Source organism: Fundulus heteroclitus, chromosome 19, assembly GCF_011125445.2.
Source record: "Fundulus heteroclitus isolate FHET01 chromosome 19, MU-UCD_Fhet_4.1, whole genome shotgun sequence".
Classification (NCBI taxonomy): domain Eukaryota; kingdom Metazoa; phylum Chordata; class Actinopteri; order Cyprinodontiformes; family Fundulidae; genus Fundulus; species Fundulus heteroclitus.
Window position 1 is genome coordinate 10,052,986 of NC_046379.1, and position 17,179 is coordinate 10,070,164.

The 17,179-nt window shown below is 43.6% G+C and overlaps 2 protein-coding genes across 2 annotated transcripts; both read left to right on the forward strand.

Annotated features, from left to right (window-relative positions):
* The first annotated feature begins 686 nt into the window (after positions 1 to 686).
* Positions 687 to 7,998, forward strand: mlh3 (mutL homolog 3 (E. coli)). Its single transcript, XM_036151111.1, is given in 13 exon segments — positions 687 to 3,222; positions 3,351 to 3,452; positions 4,761 to 4,840; positions 4,981 to 5,085; positions 5,167 to 5,217; positions 5,219 to 5,252; positions 5,338 to 5,406; positions 5,484 to 5,592; positions 6,750 to 6,909; positions 7,009 to 7,032; positions 7,108 to 7,186; positions 7,288 to 7,439; positions 7,917 to 7,998. Coding segments are annotated over 13 exon segments (3,393 nt in total). The 5' UTR covers positions 687 to 866; the 3' UTR covers positions 7,989 to 7,998.
* An 860-nt stretch (positions 7,999 to 8,858) lies between these two features.
* Positions 8,859 to 13,285, forward strand: fosaa (v-fos FBJ murine osteosarcoma viral oncogene homolog Aa). Its single transcript, XM_036150934.1, has 6 exons — positions 8,859 to 8,878; positions 8,982 to 8,994; positions 10,169 to 10,438; positions 11,121 to 11,348; positions 11,688 to 11,795; positions 11,894 to 13,285. Exons 1-6 carry the CDS (start codon positions 8,859 to 8,861, stop codon positions 12,566 to 12,568), a joined length of 1,314 nt encoding a protein of 437 aa, XP_036006827.1. The 3' UTR covers positions 12,569 to 13,285.
* Positions 13,286 to 17,179: the final 3,894 nt, after the last annotated feature.

A 17,179-nucleotide genomic window follows, 5' to 3' on the forward strand; every position in this document is an offset into this window, starting at 1 on the left:
AAGTTTTATTTACAGTAATACTGTATATTTACACTTTAGTGTTAGAAATTGTTATACATTACAAAAAAAAAATGCAAATAATGAAAATCAAAACAAGTATAAATAAATATCCAAAACCAGTTTTATTGAGTTTAGTTAATAACGATACAAATACTACTTATGATAAAAATTCAGTCGTTATTATAGAGTAAGCTGTACTAATTAAACCCAATCATTATTTTTTAAATATTGGTGTGATATATACCTTATATATGTTTGTATGTAGAGGGACATTTTTTTAATAAGATAGAACAGATTAAGTAAATTAAACTAATTTATTTTGATTAACTGATTTATTAGTTTTTATCTCATGTTAAACAGAGAAGTCCTTTGGTGCTGAGTTCTCGTTGTATCACCAAAGACCGGTGACAAAAGCGGACCTAAAACCCGTGAATCAGAACTGCGTTTCTTCGTTGAGTTTGTCTAACACAATGCCACTCACAATATGGCGGCGACCTTTCCGTTCTGTCAGGACAGAGAAGGAGATTGGTACCGCTTTGTGATTGGTAGATACGATCACGCGGATAACAAACGGAAGCAGTTCTACAAGTGGCCAGAAGATGGCGGTAGTCGTGTCAGTTGTTAACGGCAAACGGTTAAAGTAACGTCTTTTTTTGTGCTACGTTGACTGTATACAACAGGCAAGGTGGTTTTTAGTATTCCGGTTAGTTTACTTCCCTTATTGAGTCGTACAAAACGTTAATTTATGCGTGTTAGTGAATTAGTCGGGGCGAGTTTGCTTGGCAGCAACGGTCTACTTTAAAACTCCGACTGACTTTTGTGTTTATGAAGAGACAGGGATACAAATAAGGAAGAAAAATAGCATAATGATAAGGTGTTTGCCCACGGAGGTCCAGGGGAAACTTCGCTCCGGTGTGGCCATCCCGTCCCTCCAGCAGTGCGTGGAGGAGCTCCTCCTTAACAGCATCGATGCCGGAGCCACCTGCGTGGGCGTCAGGATCGACATGGAGGCGTTCAAGGTTCAGGTGATCGACAACGGATCGGGGATCCCTGCTGAGGACATGGAGCGCGTGGGGATGAGATACCACACGAGCAAATGCAGCTGCGTCGACGACCTGGAGAACCTCCGCTGTTACGGCTTCAGGGGCGAAGCCCTGGCGAGCATAGTGTCTTCAGCCACGCTCGTGGAGATCTCCTCCCGGACCAGGCTGTCGGTGAAAACCCACGTCAAAGTGTTCAGAGACGGCCAGGGCATGGACGTCTTCGAGGCGGAGACGTCCCGGCCCTCTGCGGGGACGACCGTCATCGTTTGCAACTTCTTCCACAACATGCCCGTCCGGAGGAAGAGGGTGGACGCGGTGCTGGAGGGCGAGAGGATCAGACAGAGGGTGGAGGCCGTGTCCCTGATGCATCCCGCCGTGTCCTTCACCCTGAAGAACGACTGCACGGCGGCCATGTTGGTGCGGCTCCCCAAAGCCAGAGACACCCACCACCGCTTCGTTCAGATACACAGCCTGGCGCGCGCCGAGAAACTGGGGCGCGTGAGCCACGCGCACGAGCAGTTCGAGGTGAGCGGCTACCTGGGCAAGGAGGGCCACTACAACAGCAGCTTGCAGTACCTGTACGTGAACGAGAGACTCCTACTGAGGACGCGGATCCACAAGCTGCTCAACTGTCTCCTGCGCAGGCTCGGCAGCGCCGGCCACAAGCAGCAGAGTCCGGACGGGACAACCGCGACCCGGAGTCCGAACCACAAGCGCAGCCAGGACCAATACGGGGTGTACGTCGTCAACATAAAGTGCGCCTACTCCGAGTATGACATTTGCCTCGAGCCAGCAAAAACCCTGGTGGAGTTCAAAGACTGGGATGGAGTCTTGCTCTGCGTGGAAGGGGCGGTCAACGCTTTTCTGAGGAGGGAGAACTTGGTGTCCCTGTGTTCCCGAGAGGACTTGGACTGCGTGTCCCCGAGGGGGTCTGGCGTCCAAAGCGCAGATCCAAAGGAGGAAAGCGAGGCGGCTGGCCGGGAACCAGCGATGGACTGCTGCATTGGACCGACGCTGGCGTCTAATTTTGTTTACCGTAGAAGTGCGAAGGACAGCGTCCACCCAGAGTCAGACCTGTGTGGGCCCATTGCTGATGGAGCTCAGCAAGACGAGGACGCGGCGAAAGCTTTAGATGAGCCCGAGAAGACGCCGCAACGTGATCTGGAGCACACACAGAGTGATGATGATGATGGTGAGGAAGCGTTCACCAAGGTTACGGACAACTTAGACGGGCCTTCGGGAGAGCAAAGACCCCAAAAGATTGGCTGTGATTCACGCCCACCTGCGGGCCAAACTCCAACGTGTCAGTTTGACGTAAACAGCAATGAACAAGTGTGTCAGCGTCCTGTCAGGAAGATCGGCTTGTCTGACCCGTACGTCCACCAGAGCCTGCAGATCCAGGACCCGTTCCCAAGCCGCACGCCTCAGGTGCAAGATTTGGCGCCAAACCGCGAGGAGAAAGCGATGGCGCCAAAACGTAAAGAGCCACCCGACTCAAACAAAGATGGCGCCGCCGTCCTCCCAGCAAAGATCCCCAGAGCCGGTCCTGCTGAGAAGTTATCGACACTCCAGCCAAGCGGGTCGCTTGACAAGTTTAGGCAAACCTACTGTAGATCTGCTCAGTCACGGAGCAATGCCATTTCTCTCCGGACTTCGAGCTTCGCCAAAAACCCCGCCAGTCTGTCTGCATTCGGAAACAAACGAGATCGACTCGGTGACAAGGGAGACCGGCTCGTCTCCCAGAGTCCAGCGACGCGCACAGATGACAACAAGAGTAGCAAAACGTCTCTGGCAGCTAAACTCTGTCGCTTAAGACGACACACGTCAGAAGACGCAGACGTAGCGCAGCACAGGTGCGGGGACGCGTCCCAGGACCAAACCCGTCTCGGTACGTCTGCAGGTGTTGCTTTGGACCGGGCCGACGGTGAGAACCCGCAGAGCCACGGCCTGCCTGTCGATCCTTCTCTGGACGGCGGCCGTCAACACGAGCTGGACGGAGGCGGATGTAGCCCGGCGCGCGGCGACTGGCTCCATCACTACGAGGCGTCCGTGGGAAAAACGGTTTATGTGAACAGAAAGACGGGGCTCAGCAGATACGAGGAGCCGGCTTCAGACGAAACACAAGTACCGTGTAGGTCTGACGTCTCCAACATGGCCGTTAGCGTCATCTCTGAAATGGGTGAGTTGGCGCTCTTTGGGCTCTTTGCGTCCCCAAAGGAGCGAGTGAGGAAAGAAGCCAGTTCTGGATCGGTTTGTTGTGGAAAAATGTGTCATCCTGTGTTACCTTCTGTGTTGCTTGAACCGTAGGTGTGGAGTACAGGTGTTACCCTTTTCAGCTGGAGTTAGTGTTGCCTTTCCTGCCTAAATCCAGGCAAGGAAGAGTGATTAGCTCAGGGACTGACTGTAAAGGTACTTCACAGACAGATTTATCACTGTGTTGGGGGGCTGGGTGGGCGTCCTGTAAACATATTTATAATTATTTACAATTTTTCATATATTTTTTCCACATTACCACCAGAAACCCCAGTGTATTTTATTTGGATTTGATGGCACAGACAAACTCAAAAGTGGTGCAAATTGTGAAGTGGCAGGAAAAAGATACATGGTTTGAAATGTTTTACATCTAAAAACATAAAGTGTTAAATATGTTTTTAGTGCCGGGTTACTCTGGTACCCCTAATTAAAATCCACCTTTTACCTTAAGACTTAAATTGGTTTAGTAAGTAGTCAACCTGTGGGGAACGTAGGGCTGTACTAAAATCTCTATATATTTCAAGCATAATTGCAATTTATTTTTGACTTTACTCTACATTAACCACAAGCAACAGAAATGGCCTGTAGCTAGAGAGGTTTGTAAACAAGGACTATTTAAAACAAGAAATTCATCTGAATATTATTATTCAAGAGAATAGCTTGTTGAATCCTTGCAGAACATTAAGTGCAAAAAACAAACAAGTCTATGTATTAATCAGTTTGAGCAGTACTTAATGCTATAGTGAGATTCCTGAAGGTTTCTGGTAAAAAAAGTGTGATTATATAAACTCCAAAACAAATAATAAAATTAGATTATCTCACTGCTGCAACTCTCTTCCCTTCCATGTGGAGGAAAACCCACTTTAAACATGTTGCCGACACCTAAAGGACGCGTCTGATCCATTAATTGTTACAAAGCCAAAAATTGCAGACAAATCTGGGATTTGGAAATTAAGTTTTTTTAAATTGTGGATTGTATTGCAAATGCGATTAATTGTGCAGCCCTAGTGGAAAGTAATTTTAGCATAAATAAAGTGGTTCTGTGACGGCTTCTGGTGAAAACAAAGAATCATGAAGACCAAGGACTACAGCAGACAGGCCAGGGCTAAACCTGTGGAGAAGTTTAAGTAAAAAAAAAAATAAGTAAATATCTCATTGTGTAATCATCCCTGAGTATTAGTCAGAAAGTCAAAAGGCCCGTTGTAACTCTGGAGAAGCTGCTGAGATCCACAGCTCAATCTGAGACAGGACAAATATACATACACTCAAAAAATCTGGGGAGTGGGGAGAATATAAATGCTTGCAATAATCTTCAGGTTTTTATTTGTAAAACACTGTAAATCCATGTATATTTTAAGGATCTGTGTGTTGGCCTATTGATAGAATCCTATTAAATCATATTGCAGTTTGTGACGGTTGGAATTTGTCCCATAATGTCTCAGTTTATGTTGCCTGTCCTTCCAGACGAAGCCGACGAGAGCTCCAACTCGCTTTCTTCGATGTACTCTAAATGGAAGAATCCAGTGTTTGTCCTCCCACCCACAGTAAGAAAAGCTCTAGGTTTAAATCTGTTGTGCTGTTAAAACGTTTTACTGTCACCACCCACACCAGGGACGCCATAACGACACGTTCAAATGTCGTTTCTGGGTTTGAAACCGTATTTTGACCCGTTGTGCGCCACCAGGTCGCTGTGGATATCTCCAGTGGCCAAGCTGATGGACTGGCTGTGAAGATCCACAACATCCTCTTTCCGTATCGCTTTTCCAAGAATATGATTCACTCAATGAAGGTACTTTTTATTCTTTGGCTCGATTTAACGGTCGCATATTTGCATTATATGAAGCCATAACGATGTTTCTTTACCCTGTAGGTTGTTAATCAAGTGGATAAAAAGTTCCTTGCGTGCCTTATTAACGCAAGAGGATGAGGACTCAGCGGCACGGGCTGAAAATGAAGGTAACCGGTGTAAAACTTTTTCTCATCACTTGGTTTCGTGACACTGTCCTGCAGTACAGTTTTTGCACCCGTGTTCTAATCACAGGAAACCTACTGGTGTTGGTGGATCAGCACGCGGCGCACGAGAGGGTTCGGCTTGAAAATTTAGTTGCAGGTAAAGGAAAATGTGCACGGTGTTAATTATCCGGGAAAGTTGTGGTAGTTCTGTTGTAACTACAGCTTTTGCTCCAGATTCATACGAAGATGACACGGATGCCGCCGGAGGGAAACGCCTGTGCTCATCAACCATTTCACCACCTTTGACGATCGGCGTAACGGAAGAGGAGCTCAGGCTGCTTAGGTGTGCTTTTGATTTTGTGTGCCTTTTTTTTTTAACTCCTCATACCCCTTAAAAAACTTTTTGCACATTTTGCCACATTATAACCACAAACTGGAATGTGTTTGAATAGGATTTTATGTGATGGTGCAACACCGAGTGGCACAAAATAGTAAAGTGGCGGGAACAGGGTCCAATTTTAAAACATTTAGAAGTCACCTAATTAATAAAAAGTACCTCTGCACATCTGTTCTGTGACTGTCCAGTCCATCATTCAGAACTGGAAAGAGTAGGTTACACTGCAAACCCACTAAGACAAGTGGTCGTCCATCCATACAGACAGGCCAGGGAACAAAGGCTCTGGAGGAGCTGCAGAGATCCACAGCTCAGGTGGGAGAATTTGTTGAAAGGAGATTTAGAAGTCACGCACTTTGCATATCTGGCCTCCGTGAAACATGACGAACAGGAACCTGCTGCTGATGGGAAAAAAAAAGAAGTCCCATCAGTGAGATGGTTTAGACCAGAGCACGACCCAGACGGGAATCTGTTGGAAAGTTATGTTCATAGACGTTCTCTGTCCAATTTGACTAAACTTGAGCTATTTATTAAAAGATAAATAAATAAACGAGCTAAAATTTAAATCTCCAGATACACAAAGCTGTTAGAGTAATACCCCCAACAGAGTTCCCGCTGCCACTGGAACAAATGGAAAAGCACACACTCATCATTTTGTACCTTACAGTTAAACATTACTTTGTGTTGATCTAACAGATAAAATCCCAACAGAATGCAACATTTAAAAAGATTCAAGGGGTGCGAATACTTTTGATTGGCTGTGCGTGAAGCAACAAATTACTTGTGTAAAGCTTATCAGGTCAAAAGCAGAAGACATGAAGGTAACCTAACTTTCTCCTTCCATCTGTTAAATCTTCTTCACATTGTTTTGATATTTTAGCATTTTTATGTATTTATTTTTCAATCTTTTAACAAATGGCTATCAGTTTAACAGATAAGAGTTGTCCCTTGCTTTGAAGCTATGGCATTGGATCATTATTTGAATATTGAATGAAGTATTTCTACTATAGAAATTGGTGTTGATGTCAAAACCAGTGCTTTGTACTGGCGGGAGCATAGCACCTAAATTTTGCCCACTTCTGATGTTTTTTATTCTTTTTTTGTAGGTCTTCTCAGCCACATTTAAGGAATTTGGGCCTTGAAGTTACTTTTTCAAAGACAGGAGCTCCACAGGTGTTTGTGGGAAAAGTACCGCTCTGCTTCATGGAGAAAGAGAGCAATGAGCTAAGGCGGGGCAGACCATCTGTTATCAAGCCTGTCGTTGAGGTAAAAGATCAGATTTGAGACAGTTTGTGTTATGAAGATGAATAAATAAATGTATTATTGGGTAAAGTTTGTCAATCTCTGTGATTTGTCTCGCCTCAGGAGTATCTTCGAGAACAAACCGAGGTAAAATTGTAACATTGTCTTTTATTATTTACCTTAATGGATTTACAGTATTTTTTTCTGGTCTTCTTCTTCAAGTTGCTCCGTCTAACAGGCAGAGTCAGAGGAACTTTGCCCCTCACTGTCATGAAAGTGCTCGCCTCACTGGCATGCCATGGTAAATGAATAAATCACCTCTGTCTTGATGTGAGTTTTCTTTTTTTTCTTTAGGATCATGAGACTGAAATCTTTATCTTAATTCATGTACCTGCTGTAAAGGCGCCATCAAGTTTAATGACCCTCTAAGCAGAGACGAGTGCCACAGCTTGGTAGCATCCTTGTCTTCATGCCAGCTGCCCTTCCAGTGTGCCCACGGCCGTCCCTCTATTGTTCCGCTGGTAGACGTCCTTCACCTGAACCAGGACCAAAAGGTACCAGAAAATATTTAACATCCAATCTGAGGTAGGGCTGGACGATAGTTCAATAACAACATCTCAAGGATAGACGTATATCGAGGATAGGGGGGGGAAAAGGGTCAATAAAAAGTTCAATAGAATAACAGTTTTCCTTCATTTTACATTCTAGCCTATCATGTAGGTTAATATTACATCCTCCCAGCCAATCACAAACGCAGACCCAGGATGCTCCGCCCCTTCAGAGAGTTCAGAGAGCACATGTTCTTTTTTTTCTTTTTTAAAAACTCTGTGTTGGTAAAAAGTTGGTTGAATAAAGGTTTTAGTATATATATTTTGAATTTGTTGATCATTATCGATATCGATCAATATAATTTCTATTTTATAGATATGCTCCCCCTCCCCCCTTCCTTATATTGTCCAGCCCTAATCTGAGGTTCTATCAATTATACAACATTGATGTCTGATTGTGATGAAGCGCTTTTATTCCTGCAGGATTTCCAGAAACCCAACCTGCAAAAGCTAAGAAGAATGTATAAAGCATGGGAGCTGTATGGAAATAAATAAAAAAAAGGTGTGCTTTGATATTTCATTGTGTAGTTTACTGCAAACAAAACTGCTTTACTAAAAACAGTATAACAATATCAGTATTTTAACCTGGTTTATGATAAATCAAGATATTATCCGATACTATATTTAACAACAAAAAAAAAGAAGCAAATATGACAATACATTTAAATATGATACATCATATTTAATGTCATTGTAGTGACAACATGCTAAGGAGAATTAGCTTTTCGTGTTTGGATAAAGAGTTTTAATAATACTGATTAAAAAAAAAATTAACTCAGTATGTATTTTATAAGGATAAGTAAATTCAATGCTAGACCCCACCACACGTAGAAGTAGTAAACACAGTTGCTTCTAACATTTAAAAGCCTCATAAAAGAGTTATAAGAGTAACTGTGATTTCTGTCCAGGAATTGTTAACAATTTGTTGATCACGGTGATCTTTATAGGCGAATCCTAAGGATGTCTATATTTACAAACCTCGGTCAGAAGGAGCTCTTGCTCATCCACCATGTTTTTCCTCACTGGACTTTCCGTGTAGTTAGGAATTTTCCAAGGTGTGCGGAGTGGAAACCATACATCAAAATTACGGAATATGGCCGCACGGACCTCGTGGATGCGTCAAGCATAAAAAAAAAGAAACTTAAAGCTATAATTGGTAATCCTGTTCAGAAACACTTTTTTTTAATACTGAGTAAAATGGTCCTTCCATCCTAAAAATAGTCAGTGTCCTTCAAGTTCCAGCAGTATGGCTTTTATTATGGTGGCTTTTATTCTCACACAGGTTTTCTCAACTATATAAAAAAAAAAGATGATTAAAATCTCCCAGTTTATGGTGTATCACACCTTCTCTATTGGTTGTCCCACATGCCAATCACTCTGATTGGGTACGGGTTTATGAGAAGAAGAAGAAGAAGAAGAAGGCCTCAGTAGAAAGAAATAAGATCAGAGTGGATTTGGGAGAGTTTTTTTCACGAGATCTCCCTATAGAGCAGAAAAGCAGGTAAGACAGTCTTGCACATGCGCAGTTATTAAAAAAGGAACTTGGGGAAACTTCCGGAAAAATTGCCAACTCTAGCTTTAAGTGGGGCTGAATACAAATTCATGCCACACTTTTCAGATTTTTATTTTATTTTTAAGACCATGTGTAATTATTCATCCACTGCAGTCCCTTATTTAACGTCACAGTAAATTGCAGCGAGGTTCGTGGCTATAGTGTGACAAAATGTGGTGTGAATACTTTCACAAATCTATGCACTGTGGTGCAACACTCCCAGCTTTCCGCCTGCTTGTCTTCAACTTTTGGCAGCAGCGTGTTTTCAGTGTTCTAGTGGAAATGTCCTTGAGATTTTAGCAGACGCATCCAGCCTCGGTGTATGGGAGATGCAGATGTTCTGGGGGGAGGAAGAGATGCTGCTGTTCCAACATCTCCTCCTCCTCCACAGTTCCGGGTCATGCCACGTGACTTCACATCCCCCACAAAAAAAAAAAAAAAAAAAAAAAAAAAGACGTCCACGGTCCGTGCTAGATTGTATCAGAGATTTGCACAAAGTGGGCAGGACGCTTTGCTGTGATTGGCCGTCAGGACTAAAGTGGCGTCTTGGATTGGTTGGGTGGGTCTCGTCTTAAAGCCGATGTGATCTACTGTTGTCGTTTTTATATGCTATGTTAACAAGTTTGAAAAATAGCGTAATAATTTTTTAATTTTTTTTTTTGTTGAGAAGCAACACAGAGGCTCACGATTTTGGCTATGGAATTAATGCTTTTTGCAGTACAAGAAATGCAGCTGATCTATTTTGGAAAATCATCCAAAATTCTATCAGCTGGAATCGGATCCGATCCACTCTGTTGTAAAGCCTGTGATAAAATTATTAATTAATGAATGATTAAATGAATGAATGGTCGCTTCAAGCCGTCACCCTGACGCGCAGGACGCGCATACACCTCACGTTTCTCATTGGCCATATATTTATGAATGAGAGCAGGCTTCTCTCTGGTCCTTTGCATCCAGATAAAGTCGCGTTTTGCGTTTACCATAAAGATGTTTTTTTTTTTTTTTTTTTACATGACATTGTAGGCCTCTGGGGGTCTGCTCCCCTTCCCCAGCAGACAATGGTACAGTCCTAGTTCATTCATAAAATTCTAGCAGGGCTTAATAGGAGGGGCTTGCGTTCTAGTCATCCAGTTACCAGGTATATACCTGGAGAAAAGACACGCTCTCTCTGCCCAGCGGAAGTCATATATTTGTCATTGAGCAGGACTCGTGTTGTTGTTTTTGTTTTTTCTGGAGGGGGGGTTGTTTATTACCTCTGGTGTTTAACAACCGGACGCCTGATATGGATGCTGTCTCTCCAACCTTGCGGACAGAGTCTCCTGTCGGGACGCTGTGCCAGAAGACGCCAGAGGAGGCGAGCTCTCCGGCGTCCTCCTCAGAGAGCGGTGCCAAGGTATGAATGGCTCTGTTGATCACGTATTCAGCGGACATCCCTGTTTTAGAGCTGGAGAGGGAGAGGAGGAGGAGGAGGGGGGCTTTAACAGGCATATAAATCACAATATTTTATGCGCCCTGACGCTTAAGTGTTTAATGTTCCAGATGGTGTGGTGGAAAAAGCGGGAAGGTAATTAATGAGGGGTTGGGATTTTTTTTTTTCAATTAATTTGGATGCGTTGAATTTTCAGCGTCACACGTCGACGCATTCATTGGAACTAGAGCCATGTGCAGAGAAAGGATTGTGCTGTATGGCTACATGGCGCTGTGTGTGTTTTCTGCCTTGTTTTGGTTCCGACGTCCTGGGACCAATTGTGAGCGCGTCGATGCAGCGGTTCATTGAGAAAAAAAAAATAAAAATAAATAAATAAATAAAAAAAATCCATTCAGGAGACTCCTCGACAGCTCTGCGTCAGTGTTGACGTCAGGAACAATGATAAAGTCAAATATTGATCCGGAGAGGGCTATTTCTGGCGAGGGATGTATCAAAACAATGCGACGTCCCAGGGCAAATCCTTTGTCTTCTGAACATGCGATTTGTTATTTTTATCCGTGGTTTTGAACACAATAAGATCCTTAAAAAAAAAAAAAAAAACATAATTTATCAACTTCGTGTTTTTTTTTTTTTTTTTTTTTTTTAGGAGGTCAGCCAAGACGTCAGTGCTCAGGACAATCCATTTGTTCCAACTGTTACAGCAATATCCTCCACCCCAGATTTCCAGTGGATGGTCCAGCCTACGATTATTACATCTGTCTCCCCGTCTCTGGGCAGCCAGCAAGCCAATGAACCGCAAAGCTCTCACCAGGCAACACCCAAAGCAGGCGGGAGCAAGGGGAAAAATGCTGCCAGAAAGGGGAAAGCGGAGCAGGTGAGGGTTTTGCTCAGATCAAGCCCATCCGCAATCCATCAGGGCGTGTGGGTGGAAGGAAAAAGGGCAAAAATGTGCATTTTACATGACCGCTTTTCCTTACTGTGCAGTAGTGCTGTTGTGCGTCTGCTCCTCGATGGCTGTGTGCCTTCCTTGTGAATTGTCAATTTAAATTCAGGTCACAGCAAGTCTGCAACAATGATCTATTTTTAGACGCAGTGCAGCGAGACATGCTTTCCCCCCATATTTGTGTGTGTGTGTGTCAAAGCTTGAAGTGGTAATGGATGCAGTGGATTGGGAGATGAAGACAGTGATTGAATTTTTGCTTTCGTCTCCCAGCTGTCTCCAGAGGAAGAGGAGAAGAAGAGGATAAGGAGGGAGAGGAATAAAATGGCTGCAGCGAAGTGCCGCAACAGACGGAGGGAACTCACAGACACGCTGCAAGCTGTAAGTAAACAGTGATGCATTTGCTCAGCTGTCATTTGCACTTACTGCTGTCGTGTTTGTCCATGTGGATGATTTACGCGTCTCCGTTCTTTCTGAAGGAGACAGACAAGCTGGAGGAGGAAAAGGCATCCCTGGAGACGGAGATAGCCAACCTGCTCAAAGAGAAGGAGCGCCTTGAATTTATCCTTGCCACACACAAACCTGTGTGCCAGATGCCAGACGAGCTGGAGTCCATCTTACAGGCCGGCTCAGACGGTTCCCCGGAGCTGCCGCCCAGTCCAGACGAGGACAGGCTTCAGGAGGAAGGCATCCAGGAAACTCCCTCCCTCCAGGACATGGACATCCCCAGTGACCCGTCCACGGCCATCTCTGGGAACTCCAACATCTTACTGTGCGCCAACGCTGAAATCAACATCTCCGACCTCGAGCCCTCCCTGGACATTAAGGAGGGGCTGCTGGACAACATGCTGCCCAGTTTGGAGGACAGGATCCCCATGGAGACGGCCCGGTCCGTGCCCGACATCGACCTGAGCAGCTCCCTCGGAGTCTCGGACTGGGAGACCCTGTACAAGTCCGTCTCCTGCGACCTGGAGCCTCTCAGCACTCCGGTGGTGACCTCCACCCCCACCTGCAGCAGCTGCCTGTCTGTGTTCACGTTTGCGTGTCCCGACCTGGACTCTCTCACAGAGGAGGGACTGGACAGCCTTAAAGGTGGTCTGAGCAAGGCTGAATCTGTTGATATCCTCAACTCTCCAACTCTTCTCGCCTTATAATGCACAAAGGGGAAGTGACATGCCTGATCTCTCTCTCTCTCCGTTTTTTTTTCTGTTTGCAGGTACCTGACTTTAAAACGAAATCAACGACGTATGCCCGAATATGCTGTAACCTTTTCAAGGAATACCTAAACGAATTGTGTTGTGTTTGACCGACTTAGCATATAAACGTTGTCCTGATACTTAGCCAACAGAGTGATGTAGCTAAAAGCATGGCTGTTGATTCGACACGAGAGACTGACGTTTTGATTTTTAAAACGCATGCAGAGAAAAATCCAAATAATTTTCAAAAGCTTGTCTATAAGTATTCACGATCTGTTACTAGATCTAAACTGTGCTGTGCAAAATTTGGTGTATCTGTGTGGTGTTTTCTGTGCCAAAAGTGTAAAACAAATCGCTGTATGTATTTACGTATTCATCCATACCTCAGTGTCATCAGCTGTGCTTTGACCTCATTGTTGAAAGTTTTCCATGAAAACATCCAGTGTTATACACTATATATTAATATATATATATATATATCTTATTGAGATGTAACTTTTATTTATTTTTTTACCTTTAAGATTTTGATGTATTTAAGATTTTAAAAAAAGAGCATTGATTGCTTATCTATGCCGATGACTAATAATAAATCTATGTTCCCAATGGTGTTTGCTGCTGATGTCTTTGACAAAAAAATATTTTTTTTTTATCCTTGGATAAAGATTTTGGCTCTCATCTGTTGTTTCTCAGAATGAATTGTGACTAAACTCTGCAAATAGACTCAAAACATGAGGATAAAAGAACAAGTAAGCTGTTCATGTCTTTTGAAATTTTTTCCCCAATTGTATCACATTGCAACCAGACAAATGAATGGATATTATGGGGAAATAATTGTGATTTTAAAGGTAAGGAAAACAGTTATCCTAACAAACGAGTGTGATGCGTATGTATTCAACCCTGCTGACTTAATGTTTTGACAAAAACTACAGCTGAAAGTCTTAAGATACCAATTTAGCTCATCTACTGACCAAAACATTATTATTTTTTTCTTTTTTTGGGCTTGCTTCTGGATTTTGACGTGACTGTTCTAGCACATCCAAGATGGCCCCCACTGGCGGCAGCTTTGGTACTTTGCTCTCTTGTTCTGATCTTGGTTGAAAGCGCAGGAGCTCTCTACGGGATTTACCAGCGAAACAGTCAACTTAGACGGCCGGGTGCCCTCGTGAAGCGAGGACTCCATACACCCTTGCCCTCAATCTGGCTTGCTGTCTGCTTCCAGGCTAACAAAAATGGACAAACTGCTGCTTCTCAATTCTAGAAACTCGGTCCTCCAAAGATCTGCCACCCTCTCTGCCACTGAAACATGGCTCAGGAATCACACCCTGGGCTGCAGTGGTCCTAACCTGGGTGGGACCAGTGTTTTTTTTTTTTTCGTGGGGGCACAGAACAAAAGAATGAAAAACAAAAAAGGGCACTATTTCATTGTTTAATGTATTAAATGAGGACTGCACAGTGGGTAGCACTGTTGCCATGCAGTAAGAAGGTCCTGGGTTCAAGTCCTATCCTTGCCCTGGGTCCTTCTGCATTGATTTTGCATGTTCTCCCTGTGCATTGGTGGGTTCTCTCCGGGTACTCCGGCTTCCTCCCACAGTCTGAAAACATGACTGTTAGGTTAATTGGCCTCTCTAAATTCTCCTTAGATATGTGTGTGAATGGTTGTTTGTGGTTTTTGTCTCTGTGTTGTCCTGCGATAGATTGTCAACCTGTCCAGGTCGTACCCCGCCTCTGGTCCATTGACAGCTGGAGATAGGAACCAGCACCCCTCATGACCCTACGAGGGATAGACATGCTAGAAAATGGATGGATGGATGCATTAAGTGAGCCACAGAACTACGGACTGCAGACCCTTGATCTAACAGATAAAAACTGTGATCCTATCTCAATACAGCTTAAGCTAAATGTGCAACACCATAACTTTTAACATTTAAATGGTCCAAGGGACCAATCAGCCACGGTTTCTATGTCAGTGCATATCATTGTAAGACATTTATTTAATATTTTGTCCATTTATGGATTATTACTGTAGCTCTCTTCTCTTTGGTCTCCCTCAAAGGTTCTGGCAGTCCTTACCGCCCATGACTGACTGCACACTACAGATGCAGGACTTCCCGCTACAAGTGGACCGCAGCACAGAGCTCTCAGGACAAAAGACAGGAGGGGGAATCTGCTTTTACATAAACAAAGGTTGCTGTATTGATATCAAAGTTTCACAGAAAATATGTGGTCCTCACCTGGTTTTACAAACTCTAAACCTTCTTATTTGTTTTGACCAATGTTTATATCCCACTGAAACCCTTGATATCAGAGTTTAAATAGTAGCTTGCTGTGCTGATAAAAAGCATGGAGAAGCACACACAGACTCTCTCATCATTGGATTTTACCAGTACTTTCAAAGTACAGACAACAAATTAAGTGTCCAACCAGGGATTAAAAAAAAAGAAAACACTAGACCATTGTTACACAGCTTTAAAAGATGCAAATTATGCTGTCACCAGTGCCGCTTAAGGACTTTCTAATCACTCTCTGATTCATCTCATTCCAGCCTATGGGCAGAAAAAACAAAATAAAATAAAAAAACATCCAAGCCTGGGCTTAGGACTGTTAGGAAGTGGACAAAGCAAACACAGCAGATGTTACAGGCCTGCTTTGAATGCACACGTCGGAGCGTCTTTGAAGCTTCATCCTCTGACAGAATGAACTGTCAGCCTCTTACATCAAGTTTTGTGTTTGCAGACCAAGACCTTTCGCACATACAGCAACAATAAATCATGATTTTCTTTACATGTGCGGAAACTGCTTAGGAACAGGGAAAAGGCTGACAACGCTCACACAAAAGCCATTATTGAATGTTTGGATACAGCCAACCTGCTGTATTAAAGTCCCATTTTATTGCAAAGTCTTTTTCTATTTTGTGCTGAGCTGTTCAACTGAACATGAAACATTAAACAACTGTAGATGGTGATCCTTCATTACTGGTTTTGCCGTTATGGCTAGTGTTGTTGAAACAGTTAAGGCATGTTTTGTGCATATAAGCAGCTCTGAAACATCCCGTCTTATGAGCAGTGAAAAGTACTACATGTGCAACTGACTGAATGTTACAAAGATAATACAGATCTGCTAAAAACAGTCAAAGAACGACGTTTTACTCAATTTTACTGCGAGTAGCAGCCATCATGAATGCGGAAATCGGGTATGATCCTGTTGCACTATTACCTGACTCCGCCAGATAGATTTGCTCCGCATATCCATCTGGAAACCTTCCGTTGAAGTAATTTTGGGAAGGGGCGAAAATACTGGTTAGCTGATTGGCCTATGTTGGTGATAGACGGGCCAAATGAACCAATCAGATTCGTCGTCGCACGTAACAGAGCGACGACGAAAACACAACCACAAGCCAAGCTACTCTTGCTGCTGCAGGTAAAGGCTCGTTAGCTCAGCAAAGAAATACTCTGTAATTCTGATAAAACTTGCTCGATAGCCACGCTAACGCTAGTTTCATCGGCTGAAGCCACCATGTTCTTTAGACTGAACTGACGCGCTTCCCGTTGCGTCACACCTCAACCCGCCTCAAAGCCAACGCTGATTGGACGTTCGTTTGGTGAACGGCTCCAAATTTTCTTTAACGGAGAGTAGCCAGACTGATCTGCGAGTGAAATCTTGAAAGCTCGCGAGATCAGGATGGTCTCACGAGGCTAGTTGCACTAACTTTCCAACTCAAAATTCAGATTTTAGGGGCCATTCCTGTTGAAATTTCCGACTTGGAGGTCAGAAAATTTCCATCTTCTGAGCTGATTGGGTGAAGCAACACCTCGTGCCCGGCTACCAAAAGTTGGTTTTAGCCAATCACAGTATCAAATGAAAATGTTAGCAGCAGGTGCCATGAGAAACTATAACAAGTTACACTACTTAAGGCACTTCTTGCTTTTCTTTCAAAGAAACTGTTGATTCTGAGAAAACAGGTATGATAGCAGCAACTACAGGTGCATCCTACTGTGCTGCCATGTTTATTTTGGTTCAGCTGTGGGCTCTGCAGCTCTTGCTTTCATCACATGTATGTCCCGCCTTAAACCATAATACTGCAACGTGATTGGCTCCAAACCTTATTTGGTTCGGGTTCGAATGATTAATACAGGAGTGGGACAAGATGGATTCTTGTGTATTTGTGAATACACAAACACTACGAGAATTCAGCTTGCCGACGAGATTATTGTTGTTCCATGGGGAAATTTGGGGGTGATAGTTGCAAAGACACAGACAGTTTATAGTAGGGAAAAAAACAAGCTAATCTAATCTAAAGTTAGTACTAAAGCAACAGAGGACGAGCTTTGTCAGAAACACCAAAATTAAACGTAAAAAAATGAATGCCAGTGCAAATATTGGACAATTATTGATAATATGACATACTCAGATAAAAAAAGATTACATTTGAAAGTTAACTGTGGAAAAAAAGAACACCTGCCTACTTTCAAAACAATGTGAAATAGAATACAACAGGCGTGACACTACAGCAGGATTTGGAAGATGCTAAGGCATGTGCAAGCGTACCGTAGCATCTGAGACTGTAAACAA

Coding starts and splice junctions, on each gene's coding strand:
- fosaa (XM_036150934.1), top strand. CDS start 8,859: ATGCCAATCACTCTGATTGG. Junction 10,439..11,120: donor CCTCAGAGAGCGGTGCCAAG/GTATGAATGGCT, acceptor TTTTTTTTTTAG/GAGGTCAGCCAAGACGTCAG. Junction 11,796..11,893: donor TCACAGACACGCTGCAAGCT/GTAAGTAAACAG, acceptor TTCTTTCTGAAG/GAGACAGACAAGCTGGAGGA.